This window comes from Trypanosoma conorhini (genome assembly GCF_003719485.1).
Source record: "Trypanosoma conorhini strain 025E chromosome Unknown Tco_14.4_contig_00180, whole genome shotgun sequence".
NCBI lineage: Eukaryota > Euglenozoa > Kinetoplastea > Trypanosomatida > Trypanosomatidae > Trypanosoma > Trypanosoma conorhini.
In genome coordinates, this window is record NW_021704267.1 from 7,470 (window position 1) to 20,210 (window position 12,741).

The 12,741-nt window shown below is 64.8% G+C and overlaps 7 protein-coding genes and 1 non-coding gene across 8 annotated transcripts, besides 10 other annotated features; 1 reads left to right on the plus strand and 7 right to left on the minus strand.

Moving 5' to 3' along the window:
* The first annotated feature begins 127 nt into the window (after nt 1-127).
* On the plus strand, nt 128-201 carry Tco025E_03798. Its single transcript has one exon. It is a non-coding gene; the product is annotated as a tRNA-Ile (tRNA).
* A 63-nt stretch (nt 202-264) lies between these two features.
* Nucleotides 265-1,260, minus strand: Tco025E_03799 (uncharacterized protein; the record flags this gene model as incomplete). Its single annotated transcript, XM_029370716.1, has 1 exon — nt 265-1,260. One exon carries the CDS (start codon nt 1,258-1,260, stop codon nt 265-267), a length of 996 nt encoding a protein of 331 aa, XP_029229172.1.
* Nucleotides 1,261-1,540: 280 nt separating this feature from the next.
* Nucleotides 1,541-2,512, minus strand: Tco025E_03800 (uncharacterized protein; the record flags this gene model as incomplete). The annotated part of the gene is made up of 1 exon (XM_029370717.1): nt 1,541-2,512. One exon carries the CDS (start codon nt 2,510-2,512, stop codon nt 1,541-1,543), a length of 972 nt encoding a protein of 323 aa, XP_029229173.1.
* An 83-nt stretch (nt 2,513-2,595) lies between these two features.
* Nucleotides 2,596-2,653: a sequence feature (A-rich).
* Nucleotides 2,654-2,787: 134 nt separating this feature from the next.
* Nucleotides 2,788-2,820: a microsatellite.
* Nucleotides 2,821-2,942: 122 nt separating this feature from the next.
* On the minus strand, nt 2,943-3,407 carry Tco025E_03801 (prefoldin subunit 2; the record flags this gene model as incomplete). The annotated part of the gene is made up of 1 exon (XM_029370718.1): nt 2,943-3,407. One exon carries the CDS (start codon nt 3,405-3,407, stop codon nt 2,943-2,945), a length of 465 nt encoding a protein of 154 aa, XP_029229174.1.
* Nucleotides 3,408-3,465: 58 nt separating this feature from the next.
* Nucleotides 3,466-3,506: a sequence feature (A-rich).
* A 288-nt stretch (nt 3,507-3,794) lies between these two features.
* Nucleotides 3,795-4,670, minus strand: Tco025E_03802 (tRNA wybutosine-synthesizing protein 3; the record flags this gene model as incomplete). Its single annotated transcript, XM_029370719.1, has 1 exon — nt 3,795-4,670. One exon carries the CDS (start codon nt 4,668-4,670, stop codon nt 3,795-3,797), a length of 876 nt encoding a protein of 291 aa, XP_029229175.1.
* A 468-nt stretch (nt 4,671-5,138) lies between these two features.
* Nucleotides 5,139-5,169: a microsatellite.
* Nucleotides 5,170-5,285: 116 nt separating this feature from the next.
* On the minus strand, nt 5,286-7,694 carry Tco025E_03803 (uncharacterized protein; the record flags this gene model as incomplete). Its single annotated transcript, XM_029370720.1, has 1 exon — nt 5,286-7,694. The coding sequence occupies one exon, from the start codon at nt 7,692-7,694 to the stop codon at nt 5,286-5,288; it is 2,409 nt and encodes an 802-aa protein (XP_029229176.1).
* Nucleotides 7,695-7,831: 137 nt separating this feature from the next.
* Nucleotides 7,832-7,868: a microsatellite.
* Nucleotides 7,869-8,106: 238 nt separating this feature from the next.
* Nucleotides 8,107-8,132: a microsatellite.
* Nucleotides 8,133-8,200: 68 nt separating this feature from the next.
* Nucleotides 8,201-9,820, minus strand: Tco025E_03804 (putative Zinc finger DHHC domain containing transmembrane protein; the record flags this gene model as incomplete). Its single annotated transcript, XM_029370721.1, has 1 exon — nt 8,201-9,820. One exon carries the CDS (start codon nt 9,818-9,820, stop codon nt 8,201-8,203), a length of 1,620 nt encoding a protein of 539 aa, XP_029229177.1.
* A 24-nt stretch (nt 9,821-9,844) lies between these two features.
* Nucleotides 9,845-9,877: a sequence feature (A-rich).
* Nucleotides 9,878-10,099: 222 nt separating this feature from the next.
* Nucleotides 10,100-10,135: a microsatellite.
* A 117-nt stretch (nt 10,136-10,252) lies between these two features.
* On the minus strand, nt 10,253-12,499 carry Tco025E_03805 (uncharacterized protein; the record flags this gene model as incomplete). The annotated part of the gene is made up of 1 exon (XM_029370722.1): nt 10,253-12,499. The coding sequence occupies one exon, from the start codon at nt 12,497-12,499 to the stop codon at nt 10,253-10,255; it is 2,247 nt and encodes a 748-aa protein (XP_029229178.1).
* A 72-nt stretch (nt 12,500-12,571) lies between these two features.
* Nucleotides 12,572-12,603: a microsatellite.
* A 109-nt stretch (nt 12,604-12,712) lies between these two features.
* Nucleotides 12,713-12,741: a sequence feature (GA-rich).

The following is a 12,741-nucleotide window of genomic DNA, read 5'->3' on the forward strand; positions in this document are numbered from 1 at the left end:
AGAGGAGAAAACAGGAAAAAAATGGAGGGACACACAAAGGAATATAAAAAGCAAAGCGAAGAAAGGCGAAAGGCGAAAAACAAGAACCCAAAGTAGCATGTCCCACCGCACGATGCCTTCCGGCATGGCTCTCATAGCTCAGTCGGTTAGAGCGTGGGTCTAATAAGCCCAAGGTCACAGGTTCGACCCCTGTTGGGAGCACTTTTCCCGGTTGGTTCTTCCCCCCCTACCGCGCACAAGCGGCCGAGCGGGACGACGTTTGGCTCAGCGCGTTTCATTTGCGAGAAGCGAGGGCCCGAAGCACCGTTCGTAGCGACTATTTCCCGCCGCCGCCGCCACGGCGCCGGTGCAGAGCGCAGCTGCATTGGAACGCGGCGCGCCGCGCGTGCACCGCAGGATCCATTTTTTCATGAGGCCGTTGAACGCCGCAACGTCCCGCGTGCGGGGGTCGGCGGGGCGGAGGAGGTGGGTGTGAATGGAGCCGAGCGGCTTGCCCTCGTAGCAGAGCGCCCACTCGCCGCGCGCGCCGACGGGCTGCGTGGTGAACTTTCGCGCCTCCTGCCGCGGGTCCCCGCGCCGGGGCTGAAAGAGGCGCCAGTACCCGTAGTTGTGCTGCGGGGGGACCTCGTACAGAGCCGGGGCGAACCTCCGCGCGACGCACTCCAGGGAGGCCTGGTCAAAATACCGCGAGTGCCGCGTCGCGCGCCGCCACTCGTGCAGAACCAGCGGGGAGGCGGCCGCCACATACCCGCCGTTGTAGCGACCGAAAAGGGCCTCGTCCTTGCGCGAAATTCGGTGCGGGGAGAGCGCCACCTCCGTGCCGCGCGGAAGTCGCGGAAGTTCGTCTAGGAGAACGACGTCGCAGTCGAGAAAGAGGACCGCCTCCGCGCTGTGCGCGGCTCGGCGCGCCAGGGCGTGCTCCATGAGATTCGCCTTCTCCATCATAAAGTCGGTGTGGCGTGCGGGGTACCACACGCCGCGCTGCCGCTCCATGGTGCCGCGGTCGATGGGGGCGTAGGGGTCCAGGCAGGGTATCCACTCGATGCGGCCGTCGTCGCGGAATCCGGCGTAGGCCCTACTGCGCGTCGCCTCCCCCGCCGTCAGCATGGCGGCGGTGCACCCCACGACGACGGGAAGGTCCGGGTGGTGCACCCGCAGGCAGCGCAGGAAGAGGCAAAGCTCGTCGTCGCACTCCGGGGTGCCCATCGTGCAAACGCACGCAATCGCCGTTTCCGACCCCGCGGCCGCGGCGGTTGTCATTCGAAGCCTCCGGGGAAATTTGAGAGATGCCTTTTCCTTTTTCTCCTTCTTTCTCTGCGCGGTGGACGAAGCTATCCCGCGCCGCACGGCAAGTTGCAACCGAGAGTGGCAGCAAAAAGAAAGGACACGGGGGCATCAAACAACGTGGGCCGCCACGGCGGAGGTTGTCCCTCACCGCAAAGACAGCAATACAAAGAAACAACAACAAGTATATGTATACAACGCAAGGAGTTTCGAGAGGCAAGGATGGGAGTCCCGCGGCGATTAGGCCGCGCAGAGTTCACGTCGTCCGCCCGCCTCGATTCTTCAAGGCCTTGGCGATACCAAACCGCATGTCCGCCAGCGTAATCGTGATGCGTGGCTCCGAGTGGGGAACCATCGCCGCCGCCTCGTCCTCCTTCGCAGCGGTGCCCGCGCGCTCCGGCTCCTCCGCGGAGGCGGGGGCCATGCGCTCCCGCAGGAGCTGCCAACAGTTCACCTTCGCGTCGTGCGGCCACTGCCGCTGCTGCGGTGCGGGCTGGGGCTGCTGCAAAGCAGCGGTGTCCTCCGCGCCCCGCAGGCGCTTGCCGCCCGGCGCGGCCAGCAGCAGCATCCACACGCCCAGGCAGCTGTGCGCCTCCGCCCGGCGCACCCCAACAGGCTTCGGCACAACGCCGCCGCCGCCTGTTTCGTGTTCCCCCGCGCTGCTCGCCCCATCCTGCGCCGTGGCCTGCTCGATCGCTTCCAGGGCGTCGGTGAGGCCAAGACGGTAGAGCGCCGCCACGGAGGCCTCCAGCAGCGCCGCCACCATCATGCGGGCCGCGCGACCGTGGCGGCCCTCCTCCTCCGGCGCCGCCGGGCCGAGCCGCGGGACGTAGTCGCCCAAGGCCACCGCCGTGCGTGCGGATATTTCCTCAAAGACGCGATGCGCCGCCGCGCGCCGCTTCTCTCGCTGGGCAGCCGCGGCGTACCTGCCCCCGTACGTCCCCTCGCCGTGGGCGGCGCAGGGCAGCCAGACGCCGTACCCACGCCGCCGCGAAGTTGTTTGCAGCACGGGCGACAGGGACGGCAGCGGACAGACATCCAAGTTTGTCTCACAGGCGACAAAGTAGCAGTGCCGCCGCGCGTAGGCCTCAACCAGCGGAATGTTCTGACGCGCCTTCGCCGACGTCGTCGGGCTCTGCAGAAACCCACGTCGCTCCTCCTCCGTCTTGCCAAACCACCACCGGATCAGCGCAATCGGGGGCGCCGCGGCGGCATCCTCCACCTGCATGCGACTCGCGCCTCAGGCAACGGCAAACACGCAAAGGCGCGGTAGACCCCAGACCCGCAGCACGGCAACGACAAGTTGAAAACAAACGAAAAAGAAAAGAAGAAAAGAAGTGAGAGGGGGAGGAACAGAGAAGGAAAAGGACGCGACTGACACCCGCAGCACCCACTGCAGTTTGTGTGGCCCGGTTTTTTTTTGTTACCAGCCCAGCACATAGCAGCTGCCACGGTAAACACGGCATCGGGCAGAGAAGTTAGCATAAAATGTCATGGTATGTATTCTTCTTCTTTTTTTTCTTCCTTTTTCTCTCTCAGTCCAGCCACGCTGCTTCCCCCCGCTCCCTTCCCGGACTTAAGCGGCACGTCGAATGCGTCCTCCAGCGGGTCCTAGATAGTCAGAGAGGGGAGGCCACGCCAGCCGTCACCGCGGACCATCACACCAGCACGCCCCGCTGTTCTGCGCCCTCGGGCTTTGCTGCGGTGCCGCCGCGCTGGTCGCCGCCGGGGTTCTGCCCGTGCTGCTGGACCACCGTCACGCCGTGCTTTCTGGCGTACTCCTCCATCGCGGCCTGCTTCTCCGCGAGGATCTTGTTGAGCTGCTCCAGCGCCTCCTGGATGCCCTTCACGTTGCCGTCGAGCTCGGGCAAAATCTCCGCCACGGTGCGCTCGACGAGGGCGCCGCCGACGAGGCGGTGGCAGCGGCGGTCCCCGTTCAGCGGCCGCAGCGCCTCCGCCACAAGCTTGTGCTCGTGCAGCTCGTTCTCCAGCTCCGAAATCCGCGAGACGAGGGAGAGGCACTCCTGCCGGAGTTGTTGGTAGCGCCGCACGATCGCCTCCTCCGAGGGCGCGGGGCTCCCGCCGTTGTTGTTGTTGTTGTTGCCGCTGTCAGTGGAGGTCATAACTTTGCCGCACCGGCCGGCGCGTCCGCGTCCTTCTCCGTTTACTCTCGTTCTACGCAAAAAAAAAACAACAACAACAAAAACAAACAAACAAAACAACACCGCCGCCGAATGAGGTCGGGCCGAGCCCGGCAGCCATGGGGCGCAGGCGCGAGGTGTGAAGAAAAAGAAAGAGGCGATACACGCACATGAGTAGAGAGGGGTGAGGCAAAGAGAGGGCGCCACAGAAACGCAGAGCCACCATGCACGCCGACAAGGAAACAAACAACCGTAGCCACACGGAGCGGCAATGCACGCACACGTAGATGGGACTTTGTCCGTTGTTGTTATTATGCAAGGCATTTTTGCCGCACTCCCTCCCCCCGCCCCGCCTTTGTTTCGTTTTTCTCAAAGCTCCCTTTCGCCTCGCTCGGCAAGGCGGGCGGCAACAGCAGCCTCCAGCCGGCGCAGCCGCACGTCGTTGCCTTGCATCTTCGTGTTTGCCACCTGCAAGAGGCGCCGCACGTAGGCGTGCTGGCCCGTCACGTAGTTCACGCCGTCCATTACGAGCGGGACATCGAGCCCCAGTCCGGGGGCGTGTCGGATCCCGCACATGATTTTCTTCCCGGGCGGCGTCACCCCGCTGTTGCGGAATCCGGCGTCGGCCGCGGCGGCAGACAACAACCGCTTCGCGCCCTCCATCGTGCGGCACTCGACGTGCATCACGAAGGGCTCCATCTTCAGCGCGACCATGCCAAAGGCGGGGAGGGCGGCGGGCCGCAGCACCCCCTCCCGCACCCAAACCCCGCCCAACTCGCCCGCCTGTTGCCGCCCTTCCTCGTCCTGCGCCTCCGCCGGTGCAGCGCCGGCGCCCGCTTCCGCACCGTCGCACAGGGCGTGCACCAGGAGCTCGATCTCGCGCCCTGTGAGGGTGTCGTGTTTGACCAACAGCCACCCCAGTGCGTCCTTGTCGCCGCGCTTCACCGCCGCCGGCTCCGCACCCGCACGATCCTCCGGAACAGCGACACTGTGGAAGAGTGCGATGCGGCCCGAGCAACTGCTCGTCGTTACGTAATCGTCATCGGTGTTCAAGAGCTGCATGAGGGGGAGGCACTTGCGGTCCACGCCGCCCTTGGGGCTGTGGTCGCACGCGTTGCTAGAAAGATTCATCATCACCTGCCGCTTATGCGCCGCAAACTCCTTTTCGCACTGCTGCCGCTTCGCAGCGTGAGGCCGGCGGCGCTCCTGCCACGCCGGAGTCGCGGGGGTCTCGTTGTCGCCCATTTGTGTGTGTGTCCGCCGCCACTACCGTCCCTCCCCGACACGCACGCGCAAGCAGCGAAGGGGCAAGCAAGCAGAGAGATGACACGGTGAGGGTGGTGCCGCGTTGCAGGCGCGCCAGGGCCCCCATTCGCCCCCCTGCTGGAGGAGGCAGCAAAGAAAAAAGAAAAAAAAGCACGCTCTGCATCGCGGGGCCGCCCTCCCTGCTCGGCAGAGACTACACTCACTCGCACCAGAGAACGAAGATGTACTAAAGCGAAAGCAACGAATTAAAAAAAAAAGAAAGACAAAAACACACAAATCGCGCCGCCTATCCCGCCCCAACCCCAGAAGGAAGTCGCGACGGCGCCAGTCGTCGGCGCGGCAAATATATATGTGCGCGTAGCGAAGTGGTTAGGGACGGCGCTTGTGGCCGCGTCCCCCCCACATGGCGGTGTTGTGGGGATGATGATACAAGCGAGAGGGAGAGCGTTCTTTTCTTTTTTTTTCCCCCCTTTTCTTTATTCCTCTTTGCGCTTCACCCGCGACCGTCCGCCCCAACCCCGACGCTTCACTGAGCAGGGGGGAGCACCGACAATACCCGGCGCGGCCGCAACTATTATTGCTATTTACGCCGCATCAGCTTCCCATCAGAGACGGGAGCTCACAGCAGCTGCCCTCCCCCCGTTCCTCCTCCTCCTCCTCTTCCGCCGCCGCCTCGTTCCCAGCGGGCGTGTTCCACCACCGCGGCAGGGAACCACGCTGTTTGTTGCCCCGCGGCCGTGCGCGGACGTCGTCAACGGCCTCCCCGGCAGCATCCGCGCTGGCGGAACGAAACGCCTTCCTTCGCTGGCCAGCCGCGGCGAAGGAGGGGGACTCCTCGGCCGCGGCGAGTGTCCGTAACGGGAGGCCTCGGCGCGGCTCCGCATGGGCGGCGGTGCCCTGCTCTGGCCGCCGCAGGAAGAAGCCGCGCTGCGGCAGCGGAAAAGGCAGTCTTAGCGGCATGGGCGGGCTGCCGTGACGCGGGCGCCGGGCGGCCCCCGCACCAGTCGCCGGGCCACACGCGCCAGGACTTGTCACGTCACCTCCGCAGGCCCGCGTAGGCGAGCCGCCGCGTGCGTCGCCCAAACACGAGTAGTTGCAGAGCAACCGCAGGCGAAAGGGGGTGAGCAGCTCCGCGGATTGGGCCCTTTTGGTGGACGCGAGTATCGACGTTGCAAGGGGAAACCCACCACTGGCGGCGGCATCGTTTGCCCGGCGTTTCTGCTTCTCGCTGCGCCACTTGAGCAGCAGGGCAAGCATGCGCTTTCCACTGATGCTCGGGTCCGCAAAGGGGTAGTGGCGGCGGTCGCCGCCCCCGCAAGGCTCCGCCGCCGCCGCCGCCGCCTCCGCTGGTGCTGCCCCCGCACACGCGTCGGCAGCCCCCGCAGCGTCGCTGCCGCCCACGGCGACCGTCCTCTTTCTGTCCCACGCGGTGGCCACGCCGTGGTCGATGCAGTCCAGCAGGTGCGTGTGAACCTCCATAAGCGAGCGGTCCAGGTTGGTGTTGTTTATCACGCGTATCTGCAGCGCGTGCGCCTGGTCAAGCAGGTGCTGCTGAATGAGGCGGATGTGGCGAAACTGCGAGACGTACTTGTTTCGCTCCGGGGAAAGCGCCATGCACTTGGCGCGGGTGCAAAACCGCTCCACGTGCCGCTGCTCCTTCGCAATGCAGACGAGGAACGGCACACACAACACCCCACGCGCCCGCAACTCCGCCGACTTGCGGTGCATGTACGCCGCCAGCAGGTGGACGCCCTCCACCACCACCGCCTGGCCGCGGCGGATAAATTTCTCGAGCACGGCGTCAAGGGCCCGCAACACCACCTCGCACTGCTTTTCATAGGCCGCAATAACAGGGTGCGGGTCCACCGTTTCCGTTTCCGACGTGCCCGCGCCCGTAGCTGCTGCCGCAGGGCCACCGCCGCCTTCCTTGGCTCGGTGGGCCTCGTAGGTGGAGACAAACAACTCCGGGTACTCCTCACGGCGTAGCGTGCGGCGAAGGGACTGACGAACCGTGTCGGTGGAGAGGAGCGTGTGGAAGCAGACGTTCGTGGTAATAAGGCTGGAAAGCGTGCTCTTGCCGCAGCCGCTGGTCCCCCCGCAGAACACCACGAGTGGCCTGCGGTCCTGCACAATGGCCTGCGCCACAGTCCAGCGCGGCAGCGGCGTCACGGTGAGGCGCTGCCCGCGCAGCTCGCGGCTGAGCAGCCCGGCGATGCAGCGGTCGAAGGTGTGCTTGGCAACCACGAGCGTGTACCTTCCGGCGGCGGGTGCGGCTGCCTGCGCCGTGCCCGCCAGCGTCTCACGCGAGGCGGAGGCGGCGGCAGCGGAGGCGAACTCCGCAAAGTCGACCGTGTGCCTCCGGTCAACGCCGCCACCGCGGCGACGGAGGGAGCGCAGGACGCCATGCAACGCGTCGTACCGCACCAGCGCTGCAAAGTCGCCCACGACGCCGCCGTTTGCACCGGCGCCCGGGTCGGGCAGCGGGGGGGCCTGCCACCTCCCACACGCGCCACGCCCCGCCGCCGCGCCGTAGCACAGGAGGAGTAGGTACGCCCAGAGCTTTCGCAGCGCGTCCTGGCAGTGGTGGCGCTTCACCCCGCAGAGCGCGAGGGTCCGCCGCATCTCGTGCCACGTGAGAAACCGCTCTGGAGGCACCCCAAAGGAGGAAGCCGGCTCCGCGGCGTCTAGCACCGCCGCACCTGCCACGCCTTGTCCCGCCTCCCGCGCAAGACTCTCACCCTGCGGCGGTAACACCACAAGGAACGGCACGGTGACGTCGATGTCTAGAAAAGGTCCAACGGGTATTACAAAGTCCGAAAACGCCATGAGACGCAGCGCCACCCTCTGACTAGGACCGGTGCAGCATACATTGGCGATAGTGGCAGAAGCAGCATGGGTGCCGGAAGACGTCGAACCTGCGGAGTCCCCAATACTTGACGTGGTGGCGTTAGGGGGTTCGTCCGGCTCCGCTGTTGCCTCGCCTGTTGGCTCCTCAGTCTCCATACGCTGAAGCTCTCTCTCCTAAGAGCACCCTCTCGTACTCCACGCAAACCACCATAAAACAATGAGAAAAACGCACATGTGTATTACATGCGTGTATTACAAAAGTAAGGGGGAAGCAGAAGATGGACAGAGACAAGATACATGCATACATACATATATATATATCTGCATACAGAAGTGTGTGTGTGTGAGAGAGAGAGAGTATCTGCGTGTATATCTACTTAAACGTATGTGCACACAGATGCATGGTGATATTCGTCTGTAGCTGTGTGTGAATGGGAGAGCAGTTAGTGCAGCCGCACAAGACCTCCTCGCCCACGGTCGGCCCACAGGCTCGGCAGCGCAGCTGCCCACCGCAGTCTCTCTACCTTCACCCACTTCACATCCACAGCCGAGGAAATTGCCGCACCACATATATATATATATATATATATATATCACCGTATACTTTACCCACACTCGTACTTTCCTCCTCCCCCTTTTTTCCCGTTGCCTCCATGCCCCAGTTACTTCCTGCTAGCAGTGGCGCCGCGCCCGCAACGTCGCGTTGCTGTTTCTTTTTTTTCGTGTTTCGGCTCCCGCTTCCTCGTGTCGCTGCCGCAGCGCTCAGCAAAAGGGGCGTCGTCGCTTGGCCGCGCCGCCGCCGCCCCGCGCGCGGGGCTGTAGGGGAAGAGCACCTCCATCACGTTGCCCCACAGCCCACGGTCGAAGATGCCCTTGAGGTCGCCGTACAGCATCTTCTGCACCCGCTTCCTGTAGGACTTGTCGCCGCGGCTGCCCGGCACAACCTCCGGCGGGGGGGCCGCAAGTTGCCGCAGCTTGCGGGGAGGCCGCGCCGCCACGACCTCCAGGCGCCGCCGCACGCCTAGCGCCTCACGGTACACCGCGTCCAGCGAGGGGAGCGAGGCGACAAACTCGACGGTGTCGTCGATCTTCCCCATGTCGTTCAGCGTCAGGTTGGTGAAGACAAAGGACATCTGGTAGAGCCAAAACACCCACAGCAGCAGCCCAATCAGCACGGCAAACATAAAGAGGCAGACGGCGATGGTTTGGTGCGTCGCGAGGATGACCAGGTAGTGCTCCAGCCGCAGCGGGTAGCGGCGGCCGTCGTGGAGGCGTATCGACCACCCCCACGCGTGGTTTCGGATCAAAAACGTCTTCATGATGGTGTACAGGTCCCACGCTGCCCAAAAGCAGGAAACCGCATGACACACAATGAAGAGGAGAAACCAGCGATGCGTGCCCTCGGCGACGTCGTTGTTGATCCACGGGCAATGGTGGTCGTAGCGGCGCACGCAGAAGTCGCACAGCCGGCAGTGTTTACTGCGACTAGGGCGGGGCACGTGACACGTGGTGCACTCCAAACCCGTGGCTGCTGCTTCCGCCTCCGCCTCCGCTGCCGGCGCGGATGGGAGTCCCCCGGCGGTGCTCCTCGCCACGCTTCTACCGTCCATGGGGTAGAGAATACCGTCCAAGACGTACTTCCTGTTCTGCCGAGCCTCGGCCTCGGGGGAGAGCAGGAACTCCCGCCCCCTGCTTCCCCGCCGCCGCGACCCCGGCCGGCTCGCCGCGGGAGCCGCACTATTTTCGCCCGCGTCACGCCGCGTGCTGGACTCCCGGCCCTGCAGCTGCCGCCTGTGCGCTGTGGGCCGCGCCGGAGCCGCAAAGGCGCTGCGCTGCGCCTCCGCCTCCTCGCGCGAAGTGACGATGCCGGGGTCGCTGAAGACCGCCAGGCCGTACGTGCCCTCGGAGAGCATCACAAGGCCGCAGGAGACAATCTTCGACCACACCGACGCCTGCAGCTCTGGAAGGGCCACGAAGAGGTAGAGCAGCTCCACCGACCACACTAGAAGAATGTAGAAGGCCACCATGAACCAGTTCCGCTCCCGCAGCGTGTGGTCGGCGCAGCGCGTCCATTTCTGCCGCCCGCGCGTGTAGCTGCAGCCGAAGAAGACGCCGCAGAAACAGCCGCAGCAGACCGCAGGACAGTCTATCAGGCGCAGGTAAATGCGCCCAACCGCGCCGTCACGGTGGTAGCGCGAGGGCCCCATGATGATGACGTAAATGAAAGCCGCCACCGCCATGATGAGCAGCGCCACGCCCAACAAAACCGCCTCGGGCGTCATGCCGCACAGAAAAGCTCCGCAAGCAAGAAAAAAAAACAAAACAAAAAACAAAAATAAGGAACACACGCAAACACACACAAATGACGGTCCCTGCCCTCCTAGGGACGTTGCCTACCTTCGGGTAATGCTGGCAGTGACACCGCCTGTCGTTCCTGCAGAGAGGTGGTGCAACGGGGAGAAGAGGTATGCGCCCGCCCCGTGTCCGCTGCAGGGGTCGGAGGCAAAAGGAGACCCACGCAGAAGAACAAATTCTAAAGTCAAGCACCCTCCAAGCTCTCTCACACACACACACATACAAGCACGCAAAATCACACAGCCAAACTCGCATCCGCAGCAAAGCCCCGGGGTTGCGGCAACAGCCTCCCACAAACTGCCCCTATCGCTGCCACACTCCTCGGAGGGGCCGCACCCGCCGGCCGGCGTGCCACCCACTCAATCATCGAAGTCCAGCACCACTTCGTCTTCGCCTGCCAAATTGATTCGCTGGCTCTTGGTCGCGGCAATAACGGAGAGCAACGTCGAACGAACCGACTCTGCCCCTTCCCTTCCCTCGTTCCTTGAGAGGTTCTCCGTGAAGGAGGAGTTGGACTTGTCAAGACTGCACGAGAGCGAAAAGTTCCCCTCCTGGAAGCGCTCCGAGAAGAGAAGCGGCGCCGAGGTTCTAGGCAGCACCCGCGGGTTCTCCGGGAGCAGTGCCGCGGGCGCGCTGACTTCCATCACGCGGGCAGATGCAGACGCAGACGCAGTAGCGTCGGCGGCGGCCGTGGAGGGAGCATTCGCGTTTTTGCTGCTGCCGCTGGAATCGACGTCAAACGCAACGGCCTCCGCCTCGCCGGTGTTTGCCTCGTGCGGGGAGGGCAGCCGCCAGGAGGAGGGGAGCAGGCAGGAGCTGCGCACCCGCCTGTGAACGGTGTCGGCCAACTGCTGCGCCCAATGCGTGAAGTCGAAGCTGTTGGGTCGTGGCTTCTCCGTCAAGTCAATCGCCACCACCGCTGCCGCGGCGGAGGGCGTTGCGTCGGCGGCGGCGACGAGGACGGTGGGCTCTGCTGTGGAGCGCTGCTGCAGGGCAAGATCCGCTCGCTGCTGCCGGCGCAGGCGGGAGTTGTGCGAGAAGGACGGGGCCGTCGCGCGCGTCTGACGGGCGGCGTCCTCCGCAGCGTGTGACTGCCGGGCGCCGCCGTGGCGCAGCGACGCCGCCAACTGCTGCAGCCTCACGTTGTGCGCCTCCGCCGTGTTGCGGAGCGCGTCCACCCACTGCTGCTTCTGCTCCTGCGTCGGCGCGAAGAAGGTGAGGCGCCGCTGCTTCGTCACAATGTCAAAGCCGTTCACAACGTCGGCGGCGTCGTCGAGCTCAACCACCCGCAGCGCCTCGAGCGAGATGGAGGCGCGCAGCCGCATGCGACCGTACGCCTGCTCCTCCACGTAGCAGAGCCAGTCGCTAAAGAGGAACACGAGCCGCTCGTGGCGGCCGCGCCGAAACCGCTTGACGAGGCGGCCGCAGTGCACGAGTGTGCGGTCGCCGTCCTCGTACGGGTGGATGCGGGGGGGCTTCGCCCTGTCCGCCTCGAACAGTACGGTGGTTGCCGCCTGGTCAATGAGGGACATAATGTGGGCGACGTCCTGCCGGGCCACCTCGTCAAGCACGAGACGCTGCTCCTCCGCTAGGCGATGCGTCATCACATCGATGAAGTCTCTCTGTAGCCGCTGGCGCACAGGGGCGGGGAGGCACTGGGACTCGATGATGCAGCGAGCGACGTGCAGGTAACGGCGAAGCGAGGAGAGCGGGGTGGCCAGAAGAACGAGCAGCGTTTCGAATCCGCGCCAGTCCGGCGGGATCGGCGGGGCCTCCTGCAGGACGGCGGAGGCCGCCAGGGGCTTACTGTAGCCGCTGCTGCTTCTGCTGGTGGCGACGCCCGCGGCGCGGCGCCGCTGCAGACGCGCAGGGTCTGTCTCTGGAAGCCGCGTACACATCACGCGTGGGTCGCTGGGCACGCCGGCCTCGTTGCCAAAGGCGTCCCACAAAAAACGCAGAAACCGCATGTGGCTATCCAGCTGCTGCCGATCCCACGCGCTCAGTCGGGCGTTGGCTTGCTTGTCGCAGCGGCACCGCCACAGCCGCCACAGCTTCATCACACACGGGGCAATGTTACGGGAGTAGTTCAGGCTGTACATCATGTGTTCCGCCATGAAGTGCCGCATCGCGACGGAGCAGAATAAGTCGGGGATGCTGCCCGCCCCCCCCGTCCCCTGCGCCGGCAGGCAGACTGTGGAGGAGACGGAGGGGGCGTCGGTGGAGGTGTCGCTCGCAGTCCCCTGGGGGGGCCGCCGCTGCAGTTGATGCTCCTCGAGAATTTCGGCCCTGCGACGCACAACCGCCTCCAGCTTACCCACGAGGGTGCTGTGCGCGTCGTGCAGGGTGGAAATGTTGGCAAACAACTCCCAGTACTGCGAAAAACGCAAAATGGCGGCCGACTTCGACCCGCCGCCGCTGTGGCTGCCTGTGGCGGGCGGCGATTGCCGCGCCGCGGGGCTTAGCTCGCAGCTTTCCTGGATCGGGTCGTGCAGGTGCGCGACGACGTAGGAGAGCTGGGCCAGCAGCGGGCTCTCCTCGTCCAGCACGCGCTGCAGGATGTCGAAGGAGACCTCGAGAGGGACGGGGGCATCCGCCGACGAAGCCATCCTCCTCCCCACGCCGCGGCCGCTTCTGCGAGGCTGCCGCAAACTATTCCCCCCCCTCGCCTCGTCCCAACGTTCCTTTTTTTCCCCTTCCCTTTTCCTTCTCCCTCTCTCTCGCTGTGGAATACGACTCGCTTACGCTCTTACCTTTCCGTCAGTCCACGCAGTGGCGCGGACGCGGACGCACGGCAGCGAAGAAGAACAGAATAGATGCACAGAGAGGCAACGAGAGAGAGAGAGAGAGA